The 17,571-nt window shown below is 41.2% G+C and overlaps 1 protein-coding gene across 2 annotated transcripts in view; it reads right to left on the bottom strand.

Moving 5' to 3' along the window:
* The window catches only part of SLC10A7 (solute carrier family 10 member 7), a 209,357-nt gene that overhangs the window by 24,990 nt on the left and 166,796 nt on the right, over positions 1 to 17,571 (bottom strand). For both annotated transcript variants that reach the window (XM_075860378.1, XM_075860377.1), the window contains exons 8-10: positions 8,423 to 8,588; positions 5,803 to 5,854; positions 1,579 to 1,652 (exon numbers count right to left, since the gene is read on the bottom strand). In XM_075860378.1, the coding sequence (XP_075716493.1) occupies positions 1,579 to 1,652; positions 5,803 to 5,854; positions 8,423 to 8,588 (292 nt within the window). The remainder of the gene's footprint in view (positions 1 to 1,578; positions 1,653 to 5,802; positions 5,855 to 8,422; positions 8,589 to 17,571) is intronic.

Genomic DNA, 17,571 nt, shown 5'->3' with positions numbered 1-17,571 from the left:
GTTTACGCCTCTGACCTCCCACACACACATATATATACATACATATATATATATATAGACACACACACACCCCCCATTATATATATATATATATATATATATATATATATACATACATACATACATACATATACACACACACACAAATATATATACGTATTTTTTTTAATTCATTTTAAAAACACTTTCACCACTCTATATAACTGTGCAGGAGAACAGTCATGTTTTTATATTAAATACAATTACAGCATGAAAATTTCCAGTGATTTACATGTGCAAATCAGCAGCTACGAATTTTTTGTTTCTGAAGCGTTCAAGTGATAGTACACTGCTTACTCGAAGCATTCTCTATCATCCTGAATGAACTCCAAATGGCTTCCTGCTGGGTATTCCAGCAGGATTACAAGAAGCTATAGCTCAATGTCATTTTCAATGTGGAGCTTCATAATTAAAGGTCAAATAGTCACTTCATCCGCAATCAATCAATAGAAGAAAAGTACTAATACCAAGTACTAATCAATCAATGGCAAAGATACTAATAAAAGAAATGAATCAAGCGAGGGTGTGAATGTTTGGACCTACTCCTCTCCGCCTGCTATACAAACCAGAATATGAAAAAGAGATTTAGGGGATGACACTAATGGCTTTTAGCAAACACAAAATGATCAAGCCTTCCTTTATATTTGACACTTATCTAGGTGGCACTACAATAACTCCATCTGCTATGCATTATTGTTGTGTTAGTTTATCCATGGTTGACCAGTGCTTCAATTTTACATTTCATAAGACATTCATGAGATTTGTGATAATTAAAACTAATGAGTGTCTTTCAGAGCTCTGCCTATATTTCTAACATTGCTAATTAGTAACAAATCTGTGATCTGTCCTTTTAAGAGTGTGTTTCACATGCAGTATACCAGCTGTATCCTGATATTTTTTTTTTGCCTTAACTTATCACAACTGATAGAAAAATAAATAGAGCTGTGCACCATATATCAGTCAGTCTAGAGTAATACAGTAAATAGAAGCTGGAGAGGAGGGGGATGCAGCTGCAGTCGGTCTCTTTGAGACTGCATGCTGTGAGAGGGTAAGTGGAGCATCTGATTGGACGAAGGGTATGCTAAAAAATTTTTTATAGAAAATCTGAAGCTGAAACTTGAATTTCTGCCACAGATTGGCCAGCGGATCCGAATACGGATTAGCCCCATTGTAATTCAATGGAGCTAATCCGCAGCTTTTCAAGATTTTCCGGAGTATGTGACTGAAGTATAAAATACATAATTCACATGCATTACAGACTCCGTAATCTGCACCTAAATCCTAAAAGTGTGAACATGGCCTGAGAGTGCACAGCACAGCAATAGCATCACGCCAAGAAGCGCTTGCCATTTCAGCAGATATGGAGACACGCAGATTGATGGAGCAAGATCAGTTTAGACACATAATATACATAACAACAACCACCTAGCCACAAATTTGTTATGTTCGTATGATAACAGAGGAAAAAAAAAAAGTAGAGAGAATAAAGACATATTTCATACATTCATTATGGCAAGTTCCATTCAGCCTCTCACTTACCTAATGTGAGCGATTTGTGGGTTGAACAAAATACTATTGCAACTGTGTCTGCTGGTGTGAAGCCAGTGTTTTTGCTACAAGGGAAAAATATGTTAATGATCACTCCGTTTTATATGGAAAAGCTTAGAATCAGAAACATAAAACAAAAGCAAAACATCAACTCCAACTAGTTAAAGGGGTCCTTCACACGCAGCGGTATTAGGAAAAGGCAAAGTTTATTGAGGTTTTTTCCTGTCTTTTTTATGTCAAAAACCGCTGCGGGCAGATGTTAGCTTGAAATCAATAGGAAATTATTAAATGCACTATACATTTTTTTGTGTGCCTTTTTTTTATGTCTGGCGTTTTTTGGATAAGTGGCATGTTTTTAAAAGCGCAGCAAGGGGTAGTTTAAATGTTTTTTCATAGGCTCTGTATTGCAAAAAAAAATAAATGTCTGAAAAAAGCATGTAAAAAAAAATGTGTAACCGAAGAAAAACACTACTCAAAAACTGCTTGTAAATACTTAGGGTATGTTTACATGGGCTATTTTCAGCCGTTTTTCGGGCCATAAACGTCCCGAAAAACGGCTGAAAAATCGGAAGCAGAATGCCTACAAACATCTGGCCAATTCAATGGGAAATATGGCGTTCTGTTCCGACAACGTGTTATTTTACGCCTCATTTTCAAATAACAGCGCGTAAAAAGATGCCCGGTAAAAAGAAGTGCATGTCACTTCTTGAGCCGTTTTTGGAAAACAGCTCCAAAAATGGCCGTACAAAATGGCGCAAAAAATGGCTGAAAATCAGGAGCTGTTTTCCCTTGAAAACAGCTCCGTATTTTCAGCCGTATTTTGTCAAGTGTGTGAACATACCCTTTCAAGTCCTCAAAAAAGTCACACAAAAAGTCTGTACGAGGAAGCCAAATGGGTTGTCTGCTTTAGAAAACCATTCCTACACTTCCTATTATAGCAGGGGTCTCAAGCACGCGGCCCCTGGGGCTGTCATCTGCGGCCCGCGGGTCACAGAGCCGCTAGTACAGACTCTGCTCCGGGACTCTGGAATTCCTTGACATCGCTGTCCACATATGGACAGCGATGTCTGGGGCTTCCCCAGAGCCAAAGTCCCGTCCAGAGCGCTAATATAAGCTCTGCTCCGGGACTCTATGGAATTCCCTGACATCGCTGTCCATATATGGACAGTGTTGTCAGGGTCTTCCCCAGAGTGGAGTACCGGGCAGAGCGCTAGTATAGGCTCTGCTCAGGGACTGTGGGGAAGCCTCTGACATCGCTGTCCATACATCGCCAGAGATGTCAGGGGCCTCCCCAGAGCAGGAGTCCCAGTGATGACAGGAGCACAGCTGGAGTCCCAAGAAGAGCCTACTAGCGCTCTGCCCGGGACTCAAGCTCTGGGGTTGCCCCTGACATCCATGTCCATATATGGACAGTGATGTCAGGAGCAGAGCTGGAATCCCAGGCAGAGTGCTAGAAGTAGCTCTGCTCCAGGACTCCAGCTCTGGGCAAGCCCCTGACATCCCTGTCCATATATGGACACTGATGTTAATGGCTTCCTCAGAGTTCTGGCCTATGCTAGTGCTCTGCTCCGGGACTCCGGCTCTGGGGTTGCCCCTGATATCACATTCCGGTCCAGGAGGAGACCCTGACGGCACTGTGTATGGACAGTGAAGTCAGGGGCTCCAACAGTAGAGGAAGTCCCAGCCAAAGCGTCGGCAACTCTCTGGCTGGGGTTTCCACTCCTACTTGGGGTGTGTGTGGCATTATCTGCGGAGGGCACAGTGGCAGCATCTGCGGAGGGCACTGTGGCAGCATCTTGACATGTGTGTCTGCCAAACACTGCTAACTGAGCCGCCAGACTGCATTTAGCGACACAAACTGGATTGTAGAAATAAGCACGTTGAGAAATATCTCAAATTTTAAACCTAGCGGTATTATTATAGTAATGTAGTATTATTATTATAGTAATATAGTGTTATAGTAGATCAAATAACTAATTGATTAACAATAATTATGTATTGTATAAAATTTGAAAGTAATGCGGCCCGTCAACTTCCCATTTTTTCTATATGTGGCCCACTTACCCGGCCGAGTTTGAGACCCCTGTATTAGAGCATGTTGAGCTGATTGAGTAGAAGGGCCACTCCCACAGGATCCTCCTCTACCTACTCATGAAAACACCCGATAATCAGATTCTTGCCAGTGGATCTTCAACATCAAAAGGTTACATGAGTGGAGCCAGCAGCTCCATTCTTTGTCTATGAAACACCTTTCCTGGGAAAACTCTAGTAACTGCATCATATCCTCTGGATACAAACAAGTAGGCTGAGCCAGTGCTGTGCCAGCAGGTCTTCAGGTAACAATACCATATTTCGAGATCGTCCGGCTCGGCCAACATTTATTTTATGCGTATGGCTAACTGTATTGAAGTTTTTGGGTGTTTTAAAGGAAAGGGGTCATGAATTATTATTTTTTTAATTTGTGTTTTTATTTAATAAAATTGTAGAAGTACTTTATTTTTTCACATAAAATGTTTTTTTTTCATGAACACATTTTTAATTCACTGGGGTATGCCGTGTCTTATTTCAACTGTGTATGTGTCTCTTAACGACACATACACAGATGGAATATGGCAGCTACAGGGCATAGGACATAATGAACAGGAGCCGTTCATTATAGCCTCTGCCGTCTAGCTCTGTACTGCGCAGTTCAGTACGACCCAGCATAGTAGCTGATTTGTAGCGGGAAAGCCGGCGCCATTTTGGAGAAGACCAACAGCAGGTAAGGTGTGTGTGTGTATGTGTGTGCAGGGTTTGTGTGTGTGTGTGTGTGTGTGTGTGTGTGTGTGGGGGGGGGGGGGGGGGGGGGGTCTGTGTGTAGCGCAGTTGCATGTTTGGAGGGGTTTGTGTGCGCTTGACGGAGCAGCGGTGCTCGCTGCTGTTCCTTCAAAACAGCTGGTTGGCGACTATGAAGTATCAGCGGCACACGAGCGCCGCAGATCCTTTACAGACGCTTATCAGCTGTTTTGAAGGATCAGCAGCGAGCACATCTGCTCCTTCGAGCGCCCCCCCCCCCACACAAATCCCCCAAACATGCAGGTAAAGTGTGTGCGCGGGGGTTGTTTGTTTCTGTGTGTATGGGGAGGGGGGGGCTTTGTGTGTGTAGGAGTCTGTGTGTGGCGTGATTGCATGTTTGGGGAGTTTGTGTGTGAGGGAGCGCTTGACGGAGCAGCGGTGCTCGCCACCGTTCCTTCAAAACAGCTGACTGGTGGCTATGAAGGATCAGCGGCACACAAGCACCGCTGATCCTTCACAGCCGCTCTGTCAAGCGTCCCCCACACACACAAACCCCCCAAACATGCAGGTAAGGTGTGTGTGCATGTGGGTTTGTGTGTGTGTATGGGGGGGGGTTTGTGTGTGTGGGGTTCTGTGTGTGGCACGGTTGCATGTTTGGGGGGGTTTGTGTGTGTGTGGGGGCGCTCGACAGAACAGCGGTGCTCGCCGCAGTTCCTTCAAAACAGCTGATTGGCGGCTATGAAGGATCAGCGTCACACGATGATCCTTCACAGCCGCTTATCAGCTGTTCTGAAGGAACTGCGAAGAGCACCGCTGCTAATAAGAAAAAGTAACTTATTCGCGACACATTCCCTTTATTGTGTTAGGTGAGTTTAAAGGTGATCAAAGGTGAAACCACACTATAAATCTAAAGAACATATTTTGCCGATTTCTCACTCACTGAAATACTGCTGTTCAGGCATGAATTTGTAACATTATAGTGAAAAGTCTCAAAGAACAAAACAAAAAGAGGATGTGCTACGGATAGTTGTTGAAATGAGAAAATTGCACAATGAAAACACTGTAGTGAATCAAGCGAAAGAAAATGGTGTTATAAATATGATAGATAAAGAATAGATTAGATATATAGAAAGTATTCACAATTTTATATAATATCTAAACAAGCGTATTTTGCAAGACTTCCTCCTGGCTATAAAGTGGAAATACAACTTAGAAATATAATTTATCAATGTCCGTGAGCATGTCCCTTTTTAGTCCCGAGGTCTGGCACCTGGAGACCTGCACTGTAGTGAAAAAATGTTCTGCTTTTAGCATCTAGAGTTGCAGCTGTTCATACGCTAATATGTAAAGGGGACACCAGTTACTGTGATAATATTTGCATTAGAAACACATTTAGATGAACTGAAATGTACAATAAAACTACTGTAACATTGGGCTTACCTAGTAGAAAACAGGAATGTTAAAAGCATAAATGCCAGCTGGATAAAAAATACTGAAAAAGACAGAAAAACAGGTGATGGTTCATATTAGATCAGTAGTACAAGGACTGACTTAAGGATTTTAAAATAATATGTACATACATTGCTTCTACATAAAGAGAAGGAAGCATTGTAATTCACTAGGAACTAATGACATCACCTTTGTACAGGTTCCCCCCCCCCCAATCAAAACATCTGCAAATGTCTCAATGACATGTCAGAAAATGTAAGAATTGGCAGCTACCCTTTAAAGTGGATTTGAAAGATCCCCCTTACAGATGTTCAATTGTCTATCAAGAATGACATGATAATCATATTTTTTTTCCCTGGAGATTTAGTTGCTTATAGTTTATGATCAGTGAATTCCTTCTGCAATGAAAATCTTCCTTCATGAAAGCAGCTGATCTGGTGTCACTGATCATAGTTATGCCCTAATGGAGGAAACCATCTAAGGGAAACGTGCGTTGGGTTGCCAAATTGTGTGGTCAGACCTCCAAGAAAATGGGAAAGCCACTTGGCTGAAATTTTTGACCCATATATTTTCCTGTGGACATTTATTTAGCTAGAATAGCCATATAGAGTATATACCCAACTTTGTGAATGGTGTTCGGTTGTGATTATCAATATACATACACTATATGAACAAAAGTATTGGGACACCTACACATTCAACCTACAGGAGTTTTTATGACGTCACATTCTAAATCCATAGGCATTAATATGGAGCGGATCCCCCCCTTTGCAGCTAAAACTTCCACTCTTCTGGGAAGGCTTTCTACAAGATATTGGAGTGTGTCTATGGGATTTTGCCCATTCATCCAGAAGAGCATGTGTAAGGTCAGACACTGATGTTGGATGAGAGGGCCTGGCTCGTAATCTCCATCCTAGTTCAACCCAAAGGTGTTTGATAAGAGGACTATGTACGCCAGTCAAGTACACCAAACTCACCCAACCATGTCTTTATGGACCTTGCTTTGTGCACTGGGACACAGACATGCTGGAACAGAAAAGGGCCTTCCCCAAACTGTTTCCACAAAGTTGGAAGCATACGATTGTCCAAAATATCTTGGTATGCTGAAGCAATAGAATTTCTCTTCACTAGAACCAAGGGGCACAGGCCAACCCCTGAAAAACAACCCCATAGCATTATCCCTCCTCCACCAAACTTTACAATTGGCACAATGCAGTCGTGGCGGAGTTGCTGTGGTTCATAAACGCATCTACTTTGCAATAATACCATTCACAGTTGATCGTGGAATATCTAAGAGGGAAGAAATTTCATAAACTGACTTGTTGCAACGGTGGCGTCCTATTACAGTACCACGCTGGAATTCAGTGAGCTCTTTAGAATGACCCATTCTTTCACAAATGTCTCTAAAGGCAGACTACATGGCGAGGTGCTGGATTTTATACACCTGTGGCAATAGGATTGAATGAAATACGTGAATTCAATGATTAGGAGGTGTGTCCCAATACTTTTGTCCATCTCGTGTATTTAGGCTTGTATATGGTGTTTTTTTTTTCGGAATAACGTTCATTCACAAGACCATTTATTGATATTGCTTGCGTCATTACAACATTTGGTCTGCTCACACTATGTGGTTTGTGGGATCTTATTTGAAAACGGTTTGCGTCTGTAAAGTTTTTAAAGTGACAATAATACTTTTTGCATTCATTTTATACTCTATGGGGGAAATGTATGAATACTACGCCAGTCTGAATAAAAAGGAATTCAGAGTAAAATGTCCTGTCCGTGTGACACTAATGAAATTATAGTTAATGCATCAAGACGCAGTGGCCACACCTTTTCCACTGAGCTCCACACACTTTTTTTTTTTCTTAATTACTTTTATGCGACGTTTGGGCTGTTTGGGAAACTGGCGTAGAAACGCAAACTTTCCCCCTATAAGTGGATAGCATTTATGTAGCGCAAACTCAGTCCAAACAGTCAGAAGATGCGCCAAATTTATCAAAGTGGCACACACTGTATGATAAATTTGGAACATCCTGCTAGAAATGTTAGGCGCTTTTCTCTTCCTTATACCACCTCTTGGTTATCTTCATTTACACCAGTTTTTTGTCCCAATTTTTGGCTCAATTTTAGTAAATCTGCCCCATTATTGGGGAAAAAAAAGCCACCTATACCTTTACAAGCAAGATAATTTAGCGAATAACAGAGAAAGGCAGAGACACATTAAACCAGTGAAATTCACCTTGGCTTCTCTTTCAGGCTTTTTGCAGACAGAATACAGGTTGGATGGATTTGCAGGACAATGGCAGAGAATTAGAATTTCTTTTTTTCTACTCTATTATTAATATAAATTACTTGTAAGGGGAGCAATTCCCATAATAGATATATGTTAGAAAATGACTGGTTATGCAATGCCTCAACACACAGGGTTCATCAAATAGGTTTAGCGAAGGGGGACATTTCTGAATAACAGAGGCTTATGGGTAAGAACACAGAGGCTTATGGTTAAGAACACCTGTAATTAGTTAATAGTAAAATCATATTTCAACAATCAAACTTTGATAAACATTAAAAAGAAAGTAAAATAAAGGAACTATCAGATAGCACTTACTGATAAATACAATAACAACCAGACTGAAGGTGTCCAGGTCAATATTTGGGTTAGAAAATGTATCACAAAAGGTTGTGTAGATGATCATGAGAAGGACACAGCTGCTAATGGCTCCAAATGGAGGTTTCTTCCTCTCCAACCAGTCCTTGATGTACCTCCGCACAATCTGGAAGAGAGGAGCCAACAGGTTGCCTCTTTTAGAGCTTGCAGTACAAGGAAACGCAAAGTGAACTTGACAGCAGTAAGACATAAAGAGGAGTGAATAATTCCAATGACTGCCACAGCGGATTTCAAAAGCTTCCCAGCCGCTACAGTCTTATTCTGGGGAATTTAACAATTTTAGTGCAACTTCCACTGGGCACCTATAATGAGAGTATATTTTCAAATGAATCAAATCTATCCTTAATTATGTCAAATGTTCTTTGCTAGCTGTCACCGAGACAAGCCCATTAAGACTCCCTGATGTTTATCTCCTCTGCTGATACTAATGGATGTGTGTAATTATCACAATCCCTCTTGCATCAACAGACAATTCTGAGTGCAACTTCAGGAACCTTAAAATTGTGACATCTTCAGGAATTTCATGACGGTAGATAATCGAAAGTGATCCATGGAACACGTTAATATTTAAAATGCCAGGAATGCGCCAGAAGTTTTTAATTAAATTATAACTTATGCTTGAAAAGCAACAGTGTATGTGTTGGGGGAGTTTAAATAATTCAAAGTCTGAATATCTTGAGTTTTCATGAACCTAAAGATAAATGCCATTTGATTTCTTTTATTTCCCCAAAAAATTAATGCAGAAGAAAGAATTTTAATCATCACCTAAGTAATTAATTAGGGGGTGGCAGGATGTAATGACTGTAGAAAGTGAAAGCAGAACATTATAATCTGTGAATTGTTTATGGGAGATGATATAAAACGGTAAAAAAAACAAACTCTAAATGAAGGGCTTTTCCATATACTGAAAATTATGCTGAATTAAGGCTGTGTCGTCTGGTCAGTCTTCATGCCACTATGTAAATGCAGCATGTAGGCGCCACTGTATAGACAGCAATATATTTTATACTTAGCTGGTCACACACAAATATTTAAGTGAGCGGGCACCTATATAAAAGCTACCTGCAGAGCTGGGGAAAGTGTGAAAAAGCTCCCATCAAGTAATGTTCCATAGGAATCCACAGCAATAAAATATGACATGAACAACACATAGTTCAAAAAGTGATAAAATATACAACGATGTGGCACTAAAATATAAATTGCAAGCTCTTAGGGTATTACAATTTGAAATACCAACCCTACTATGGGTCTTATGACCCAATCTAACAGCATCATAAGTATCCATGATACCAATTGTTCAGATCATTAGATTCAGGGGTGTAAGGATGCAGATGTAGAAGTTGCACCCAGGCCCTGGTGCGGCCCAAAAGGACTCTGGACAAAAAGGTGCAACTGTCTATAGACAACAAGCAGATTATTTCTTTGGCCCCATCCGCATAACGTTTTTGTCCTGTTTAGCGTGTATGTCAGGAAAGCTCCCGACGTACATGCTAAGTGTGTCTTCAGGTCAGATGGAGGCCAAAAGATACCAGCCATCATGCTCGTATCCTTCGTTATACCCTTTTAAGTATGGAATAGCGTGATAGACTACGCTATTACATACAACTGATCTCACTAAAAAAGTATATGTGTAATCCTTCACACATAGGCTATAATGGTATCCATTTCACGTATACATCATGAAAGTGGTCATGAGAGTCTATGACGGCTCCATTTAACGTATACCTCTATAGTCTTTGGGTGACTATGCCAGGCATCTCTCACAACCTACGTTAAACTTATACGTCGGGAGCGTTTCCTGGCACATACCCTAAACGTAAGCCAAGAAATGCGATGTGAACATAGCCTTAGATAGTTTCTTCATATAAGTATTTTGACAGTTTAACATGTAATCCAAGAAAGGCTAGTTTCACACTACTTGTATTGAATCAGTATCGCCTTTGTATTATAGATCTGTTATACTGATGAGAAGTCTTCCAGAAAGGAAATTGAATTATATTAAACCCTTGAAAATACTGATGCAATACGGATGACATACGGATTAATCCATATTTTGAACACTCTTCATAGACTGTAATAGGCGTTCTCCATCTGTAAAACGGATGAATAGTCTCAGATTAACAATGGCTCTCTATTTCGCAACAAAAATACAGATATAATGCTGATCAAAAATATGCTCGAGTCAAAACAGCCTTTTGCTGGTTTGGGAAATGGTATTTTATTACATAGAGATGCTATTACTGCAAACATGAAGATAACATTTCTCATTATTTGGTGTGACAGGGTTTACATACATGAGATTGATATTCTGAGATTCGTATATTTTGCACACAATCAGATGTCTGTGTAAATGCTATATTGGTAATATTAGTAAGAGCCTGAATCAGAAATTCAATCATAGGTATAGGAAATCAAGTTTATACCAATGGTCTCCAACCCATGGCTGTCCAGCTGTTGAAAAACAACTACTCTCAGCATGCCTTGACAGATTGCAGGATGCTAGGTCATGCTGGGAGTTGTAGATTTACAACAGCTGGAGAACCATAGGTATTAATTCCCTTTGACTTTTCATGTTTTTCCATGACTCTTTTAAAGCTACACAGGAATGGCATACTGACAGTTTTGCAAAGAAGAACTAGGAAAATCTGCAGTGTCCAAAGGAACAGATTACAGAGAGGGCACAAGGGGGCCTCCACCACCCACACCCCTGCCCAGACCAGCTCTTCCAAACTGTTTGTTAAAATCATAGCCGCATAAGGAAAACTGTTTTTTTTCAGCAGGAGCCTTTGACTCCCTGCTTTGTCATATGACTTGTAGACCACAGACTAATTCTACAATGTGTCCAGTTTCCACACAGGCTGGCCACGCAGGCCTGGCATCCACTATCTATCAAGCCAAGACCAGGTATGCATGTGTCTCTCTCTATTGAAGTGATGGCTCAGCTGGCTGCATAACGCGTATACACTTCAGTGGAGTGGGCCAAGCGCATGGTTGCCATATGGGGTAATGTGGGGTGTGGGACCAAGAGGTGGGAAAGAGGCCTTCATCAAATTGTTTGCTCAGGGGCCTCCACTAACCTTAATCCAGCTAGCCCTAAGTGACCGAATCACACAGACTCATTGATGTAACTGCTGTTAAAGTTACCTTTACTGCCTATTGATTTGAAGTGGGGGAATAGGAGTGCATCGAATTATTTCAAATGTAAGAACCGAACTGACTGTAGATCACGTTGTAGAGTTTTCACTTAGGCTTCGTTCACATCTTCGTCGGGCTTCCATTCATGGGTTCCTTTAGTCCTTTCCATCAGGAGAACCAGGGATTGGATTCAAATTGTTAACAACAGTTTTGCGGATGAAGACATTCGCGTCGAGTGGTGTGGGGGGGGGGGGTTGTTGCTGTGTTTTGCAATGTATCGCACCATGGAAAATGAGTCTTGTAATAAAATAAAGCAATTACGATATTCCAAATACGCCCTATATTAAAGTTGACTCTAAATAAAGGAATTCCCTGTCCAGAATGATTTACTGCGGCTTTCCACACAGTGTATATAATTACATAAGCGTACATACCTACCTACCGACGCTCATTATATTAAACTCACCCATTACGTATAGACCTATATGCGCGCATTCAATATCCTAAGCATGCTCAGCCCATTTAGTTAGTCTGTGGACTGTGTGAAGGGTGGAAGGGAGTGCGGCGTGCGCAGTAAGTCAGAACAAAGCTCAGTACATAAATACAACACCAGAACAAAGTTCAGTACTTAAATACAACACCAGAACCAAGCTCATACATATATACAGCATCAGAACCAAGCCGAGTACATATATACTCGCCAGAACCAAGCTCAGTACATTGGTTTTGGTATTGTATTTATGTACTGAGCTTGGTTCTGGTGAGGTATATATGTAGAGCTTGGTTCTTGTGTTGTGTTTATGTACTGAGCTTGCTTCTGGTGTTGTATATATGTACTGAGCTTGGTTCTGGTGTTGTACATATGTACTGAGCTTTGTTCTGGTGTTGTACATATGTATTGAGCGGTGTTCTGGTGCTGTATTTATGTACGGAGCTTGGTTCTGATGTTGTATATATGTATGACCATGGTTCTGATGCTGTATATATGTATGAGCTTGGTTCTGGTGTTGTATTTATGTACTGAGCTTAGTTCTGATGCTGTATATATGTACTGAGCTTGGTTCTGATGCTGTATATACGTACTGAGCTTGGTTCTGATGCTGTATATATGTACTGAGCTTTGTTCTGGTGCTGTATATATGTACTGATCTTGGTTCTGGAGTTGTATATAGGTTCTGAGCTTCTCTTTGGTGCTGAATATATGTATTGAGCTTGGTTGTTACAATGTATATAACTCCAGAACCAAGCTCAGTACATATATAGAGCACCAGAACCAAGCTCAGTACATAAATACAACACCAGAACCAAGCTCAGTACATATATATATATACACAGCACCAGAACCAAGCTCAGTACATAAATACAGCAGAAGCACAAATGCATCTCTGTACAGAGATAATTTGCAAAGTCATTTTAACTCTTGCCATATAAGTTTGTACGGCATAAAACTTCAGCTCCCAGTATAGCCAGAACGATGATAAGGATATGCTGGGAGCTGTTTCACAAAAAAGAACAATACACCCATCATCTCTCTGCAGATCATACAGTGACTAGAGTACTGATCAGTCACAGGGAGAATAAACATTTACATTTAGTGATTCCCCGGTGACTACTTCTCAGATTGAAGTCGTTCTTTTTCTCTTTTCTTTGGTTCTCTATTATGACTTCTCCCGGCCACGACCCATTTCTGCAGAGTGCGCCGCTCAGATGTCTTCAGCTCCTCACTTTTCCAACATTTCCGTACCTGTAAACGAAGATAAAATTCTCATGGTGCCGCAGTCTATGCTCCTAAATATAACAGTATCATACACTGTGCCCCCAAATATAACAGTACCATACACTGTGCCCAAGAATATAATAGTGCTACACACTGTGCTGAATATAATAGTGCTGCACACTGTGCTGAATATAATAGTACTATACACTGTGCTCCTGAATATAATAGTACCATACACTGTGTCCATGAATAAAATTGTGTCAAACACTGTAACGTAATGCACCACACACAGTGCCCCTTGTAGATTGTGCCCCTCATAGAGCCCCCTGTAGATAAGGGCCTTTTACACCTGCCGATATTCAGCGAGCGCCGATCAATGATACATTGTTGATCGGCACTCGTTTGCTCCTGTCACACGGAACTCTGGATGGGGACGAGTGGTCATTACTCCGATCTCTCGTCCCCTTACATTATCATGTCGACAGCACGTCTCCCAGGGAGACAGGGAGATGTGCTGCCGACAACGATAATATTTTATATTTTTAAAACTATATGACCAGCAGATGATCTAGCATTTGTTTGTTCATCTGCTGATCGCTGACCTTTTTACACAGGGCAATTATCGGCAACGAGGGTTCTATGTACGCTGGTCTGCACGATCGTCACCCAGTGTAAAACCCCCTATAGTGCCTCTCATAGTTAGTCTGTAGTTAGCGCCCCTATATAGTCCTCTCCTATAATTAGCGCCCCATATATAGTCCTCCTCTGTAGTTATTGTCCCCTATATAGTCCTCCCCTGTAGTTATTGTCCCCTATATAGTCCTCCCCTGTAGTTATTGTTCCCTATAGTTAAGGCCCCAACACTTTCCAAAGTAAAAGGAAAACAACAAACATATGCTTACCTGTCCCGTTGCCGTTCCATCCTCCAGCGACGCCAGTCCTCCTCCAGCGGAACGACGCAGCAGCGCGATGACATCATTGCGCCGACTGCATCATCACTAATGCGCCGAATGGCTAGGCATCATGTGCCTCGCCAGGGCAGCGCTAGTCAACTCAATTGCATTTGCGTCCTAAGGAGTGCAGGGGACAGGTTCCCCTTCACGCCTGTTCTGCGAACCGACTGTAATTTAAACAACTGGTTTGGGAGAACCAGGGCGAACCGGCCGGATGCCACGAACGGAAACCATAGCTTCCGTTTGCATTACCATTGATTTCAATGGTAATGCTTCCATTGCTCTAAATTCCGTAAGGTTTCCGTTGTTTTGACGGATACAATATTGTTTCCGCCAAAACAATGAAAACATTACAAAACAGAGATAAACGGAAACCATTTGCAACGGAAGCGTTACCATTGAAATCAAGCTATAGTTTCCGTATGGTTTAAGTTCATGAGGCCCCTGAGGGAAAGGTCTGACAGAACCCATGAATGGAAGCCCATCGCAGATGTGAACGAAGCCTAATACATAAAATAAGCTATTTTTTATTTATCGGTGTCAAATAGAGCCTAGTTATATCCACAGTGACTCAATCTAGTGAATGAAAATGTCCAAGGTACGGTCTGGTAAATAGACATTGAAGCAACTGTTTACCAGTTAGAATAAGTGAAACATTTGTAGTAATTATCAGACACAAAAATAAAGTCAATGGCACATCTTTAATGAAGGGGCAGAATTTAAGCTAGGTCCTCATGGCAACTTATAGTCAACCACGAGTTGCTGGAGAATTCTGGCATTACTGTGTGTAGCATGTAAACTCATTCCCTATAAAAGAAATAAAAAACCGCATGACAATCCCAAGAAATCTGACATGGAAATTGAGGTTGTGTGGGAGTTGTGCCAATGCCGTGACTCTACCATAACATGTGGGCGGCCAAATGTTGCTATGGAGCATTAATACTGTAAAGAACTGAAAGGTGCAAACCTTACATATCACACGGACTAGGAATTCAATACCTTTGCCCCTGTTGTTCTAAGAATAGAACCTTCGTTCCAGAAAATATTATACAGATAGCAGTAGTGAAGACAAGCGGCAGGTGGATTATAGTTAAACTCACACACCTAATGCTACCTGTTAATACTATGGTTTAAGGGAGCCATTATCTAGAAAGGCAACAAACCCTTAAAACCCATATGCCAAAAATGATAATATTTTTCAGCATTATCCAATTTTCAGAAGTTTTACATATAACTTTACATGTCACTTTGGGCATTGGGTGGCATCACAGAATGACAAGCATCCATTTGTAATATTACTTAGTTAAGACAAGTTATTATTTTTTTTACAGGCTGTGCTATGGGCTACGTTTGTCCTGAGACAGCTGCTGCTCGACACAGCGGTACATCAGCTTGGCTCCTGTCACCAAGCTGGCAACTAAAGCCCACACAAGGGTTAATCACTGGCCGGGTAACTAGAGAATGCATGAATGATGATATGCAGACATGCTTTTTATTACTTATTCATGGAAAACAGTGGGTTTTGGTGTGCTTCTTTGAAAAATGTTCAAACTGGTAGAATATACGGGCGCACTGTGAAAATTCTATGTCATTAACATTTAATCATAAATTGCTCTTTAATATAAAACATAAAATAAAGGTCTGTCACAAGCACTTATGTGCAGGAGACGAAGATGGCATGAAAGCGGCAGGCAAGTAACACACTGCAGCGGCTATCAATAGCGTCACTGGGTGTTGTTTAACCCATGCCCACCTGGAAATCACCTACTTCTATGGTAAATACCACTTGGCTCCTATTATGCTATTTTCTCGGTCTGTTTTCTGATTTTGGTTCTAGTGCAATATGGGAACAAATATGTTCTGGTCCTTAATATACAAAGTTATTGAAAAGGGACTACATCCTTATTCAGACGGCCATAATGCATCCGCATTTCAGCAGGTCTAAGGAACCTTAATACTATTAGTTTGGGGCCATTAGATTTGAGGTCAGGCAGGGATTTGTGACCGTAATACGGACAATACAATGGGGTCAATTTATGGCTTCCTGCTTGAGGCCTAACTAATATAGCAAAATTCTTAACATGCATCTCATGTACGTAACCCTTCAATTATGGAATACAATTCAGTATTAAAAGAAACGCAGGAGCTAATAAATGACATGCCCCAAATTAGTTAATACTGAAATATAGAATGTCCTGATTATACCACCGCCTCACCAAGCGCTGAACTGAATGATACGATCAGGTACGACTATTTTGTATGAAAAGTATATTGCTACTGCTGTCAAATTGCTAGATACTTCTACCAAAAAAAAAAAAATCATTCGTATACATCAGCCCTTGTGTTCTAATCTGACAATTTCATTCATGTTTCCTGTGGCGACATGAGCAGGTTTCTTCACGCTTATGTCTATTGTTTCTTATTCAGATCTTACATAGTCATGAATGGAGTTGTTAAAAGTCTGAGGTCTTCTAAATCCTGCCGGAACTTGTATGGCCGTGAATGGAGGCCGTACGGCTCCCTTGTACGGCGCTGCACAGCATCTGTGTGCTGCCATACAGCAATGCTTCTAAGGGAGAATACCTCTGTAGACATTACATCCAGCAGAGCATGCCATGATTGTTTTTTTGTCAGATTAGAAAAAACCTCCATATGAAATTGTAGGTATATGGAAGTACAGCGTAGGCCCCATGCACCGCTATGGGAGCCCTACATACGCCTGTACGAATGAGACCCTACTCACATTAAGTGGTTAAGACCCTCATGTGTTTCCCCATTCTTCACATTTTTGTTGTTTTACACGTGGAGCTTTTTATTTTGTTAGGTGTGTCAATAAATGGTTAGCATCATATCCTACTACAGAAACATTTCTAATGATCTAAAATATTTATTAGGAATATTATACAGGAGTGGGAATACTTAAAGAGGCTCTGTCACCACATTATAAGTGGCCTATCTTGTACATGATGTGATCGGCGCTGTAATGTAGAGAACAGCAGTGTTTTTTATTTAGAAAAACTATCATTTTTGACGGAGTTATGACCTATTTTAGCTTTATGCTAATGACTTTCTTAATGGACAACTGGGCGTGTTTTATTATATGACCAAGTGGTCGTTTTACAGAGAAGTGTATGACGCTGACCAGTGACCAATCAGCGTCATACACAGGGGCGTAGCTAAAGGCTCATGGGCCCCGATGCAAAAATTCTTACTGGGCCCCCCCCCCCGCAAACTTCTCATGGCCGACGGTCCGCAGCTGTCAGCTGCATCGCTGGGTCTCCTAA

This window comes from Rhinoderma darwinii, chromosome 1 (genome assembly GCF_050947455.1).
Source record: "Rhinoderma darwinii isolate aRhiDar2 chromosome 1, aRhiDar2.hap1, whole genome shotgun sequence".
Lineage (NCBI taxonomy): Eukaryota > Metazoa > Chordata > Amphibia > Anura > Rhinodermatidae > Rhinoderma > Rhinoderma darwinii.
The sequence above is the reverse complement of the archived record's forward strand: the minus strand, read 5'-3'. Positions and strand labels throughout refer to the sequence as shown.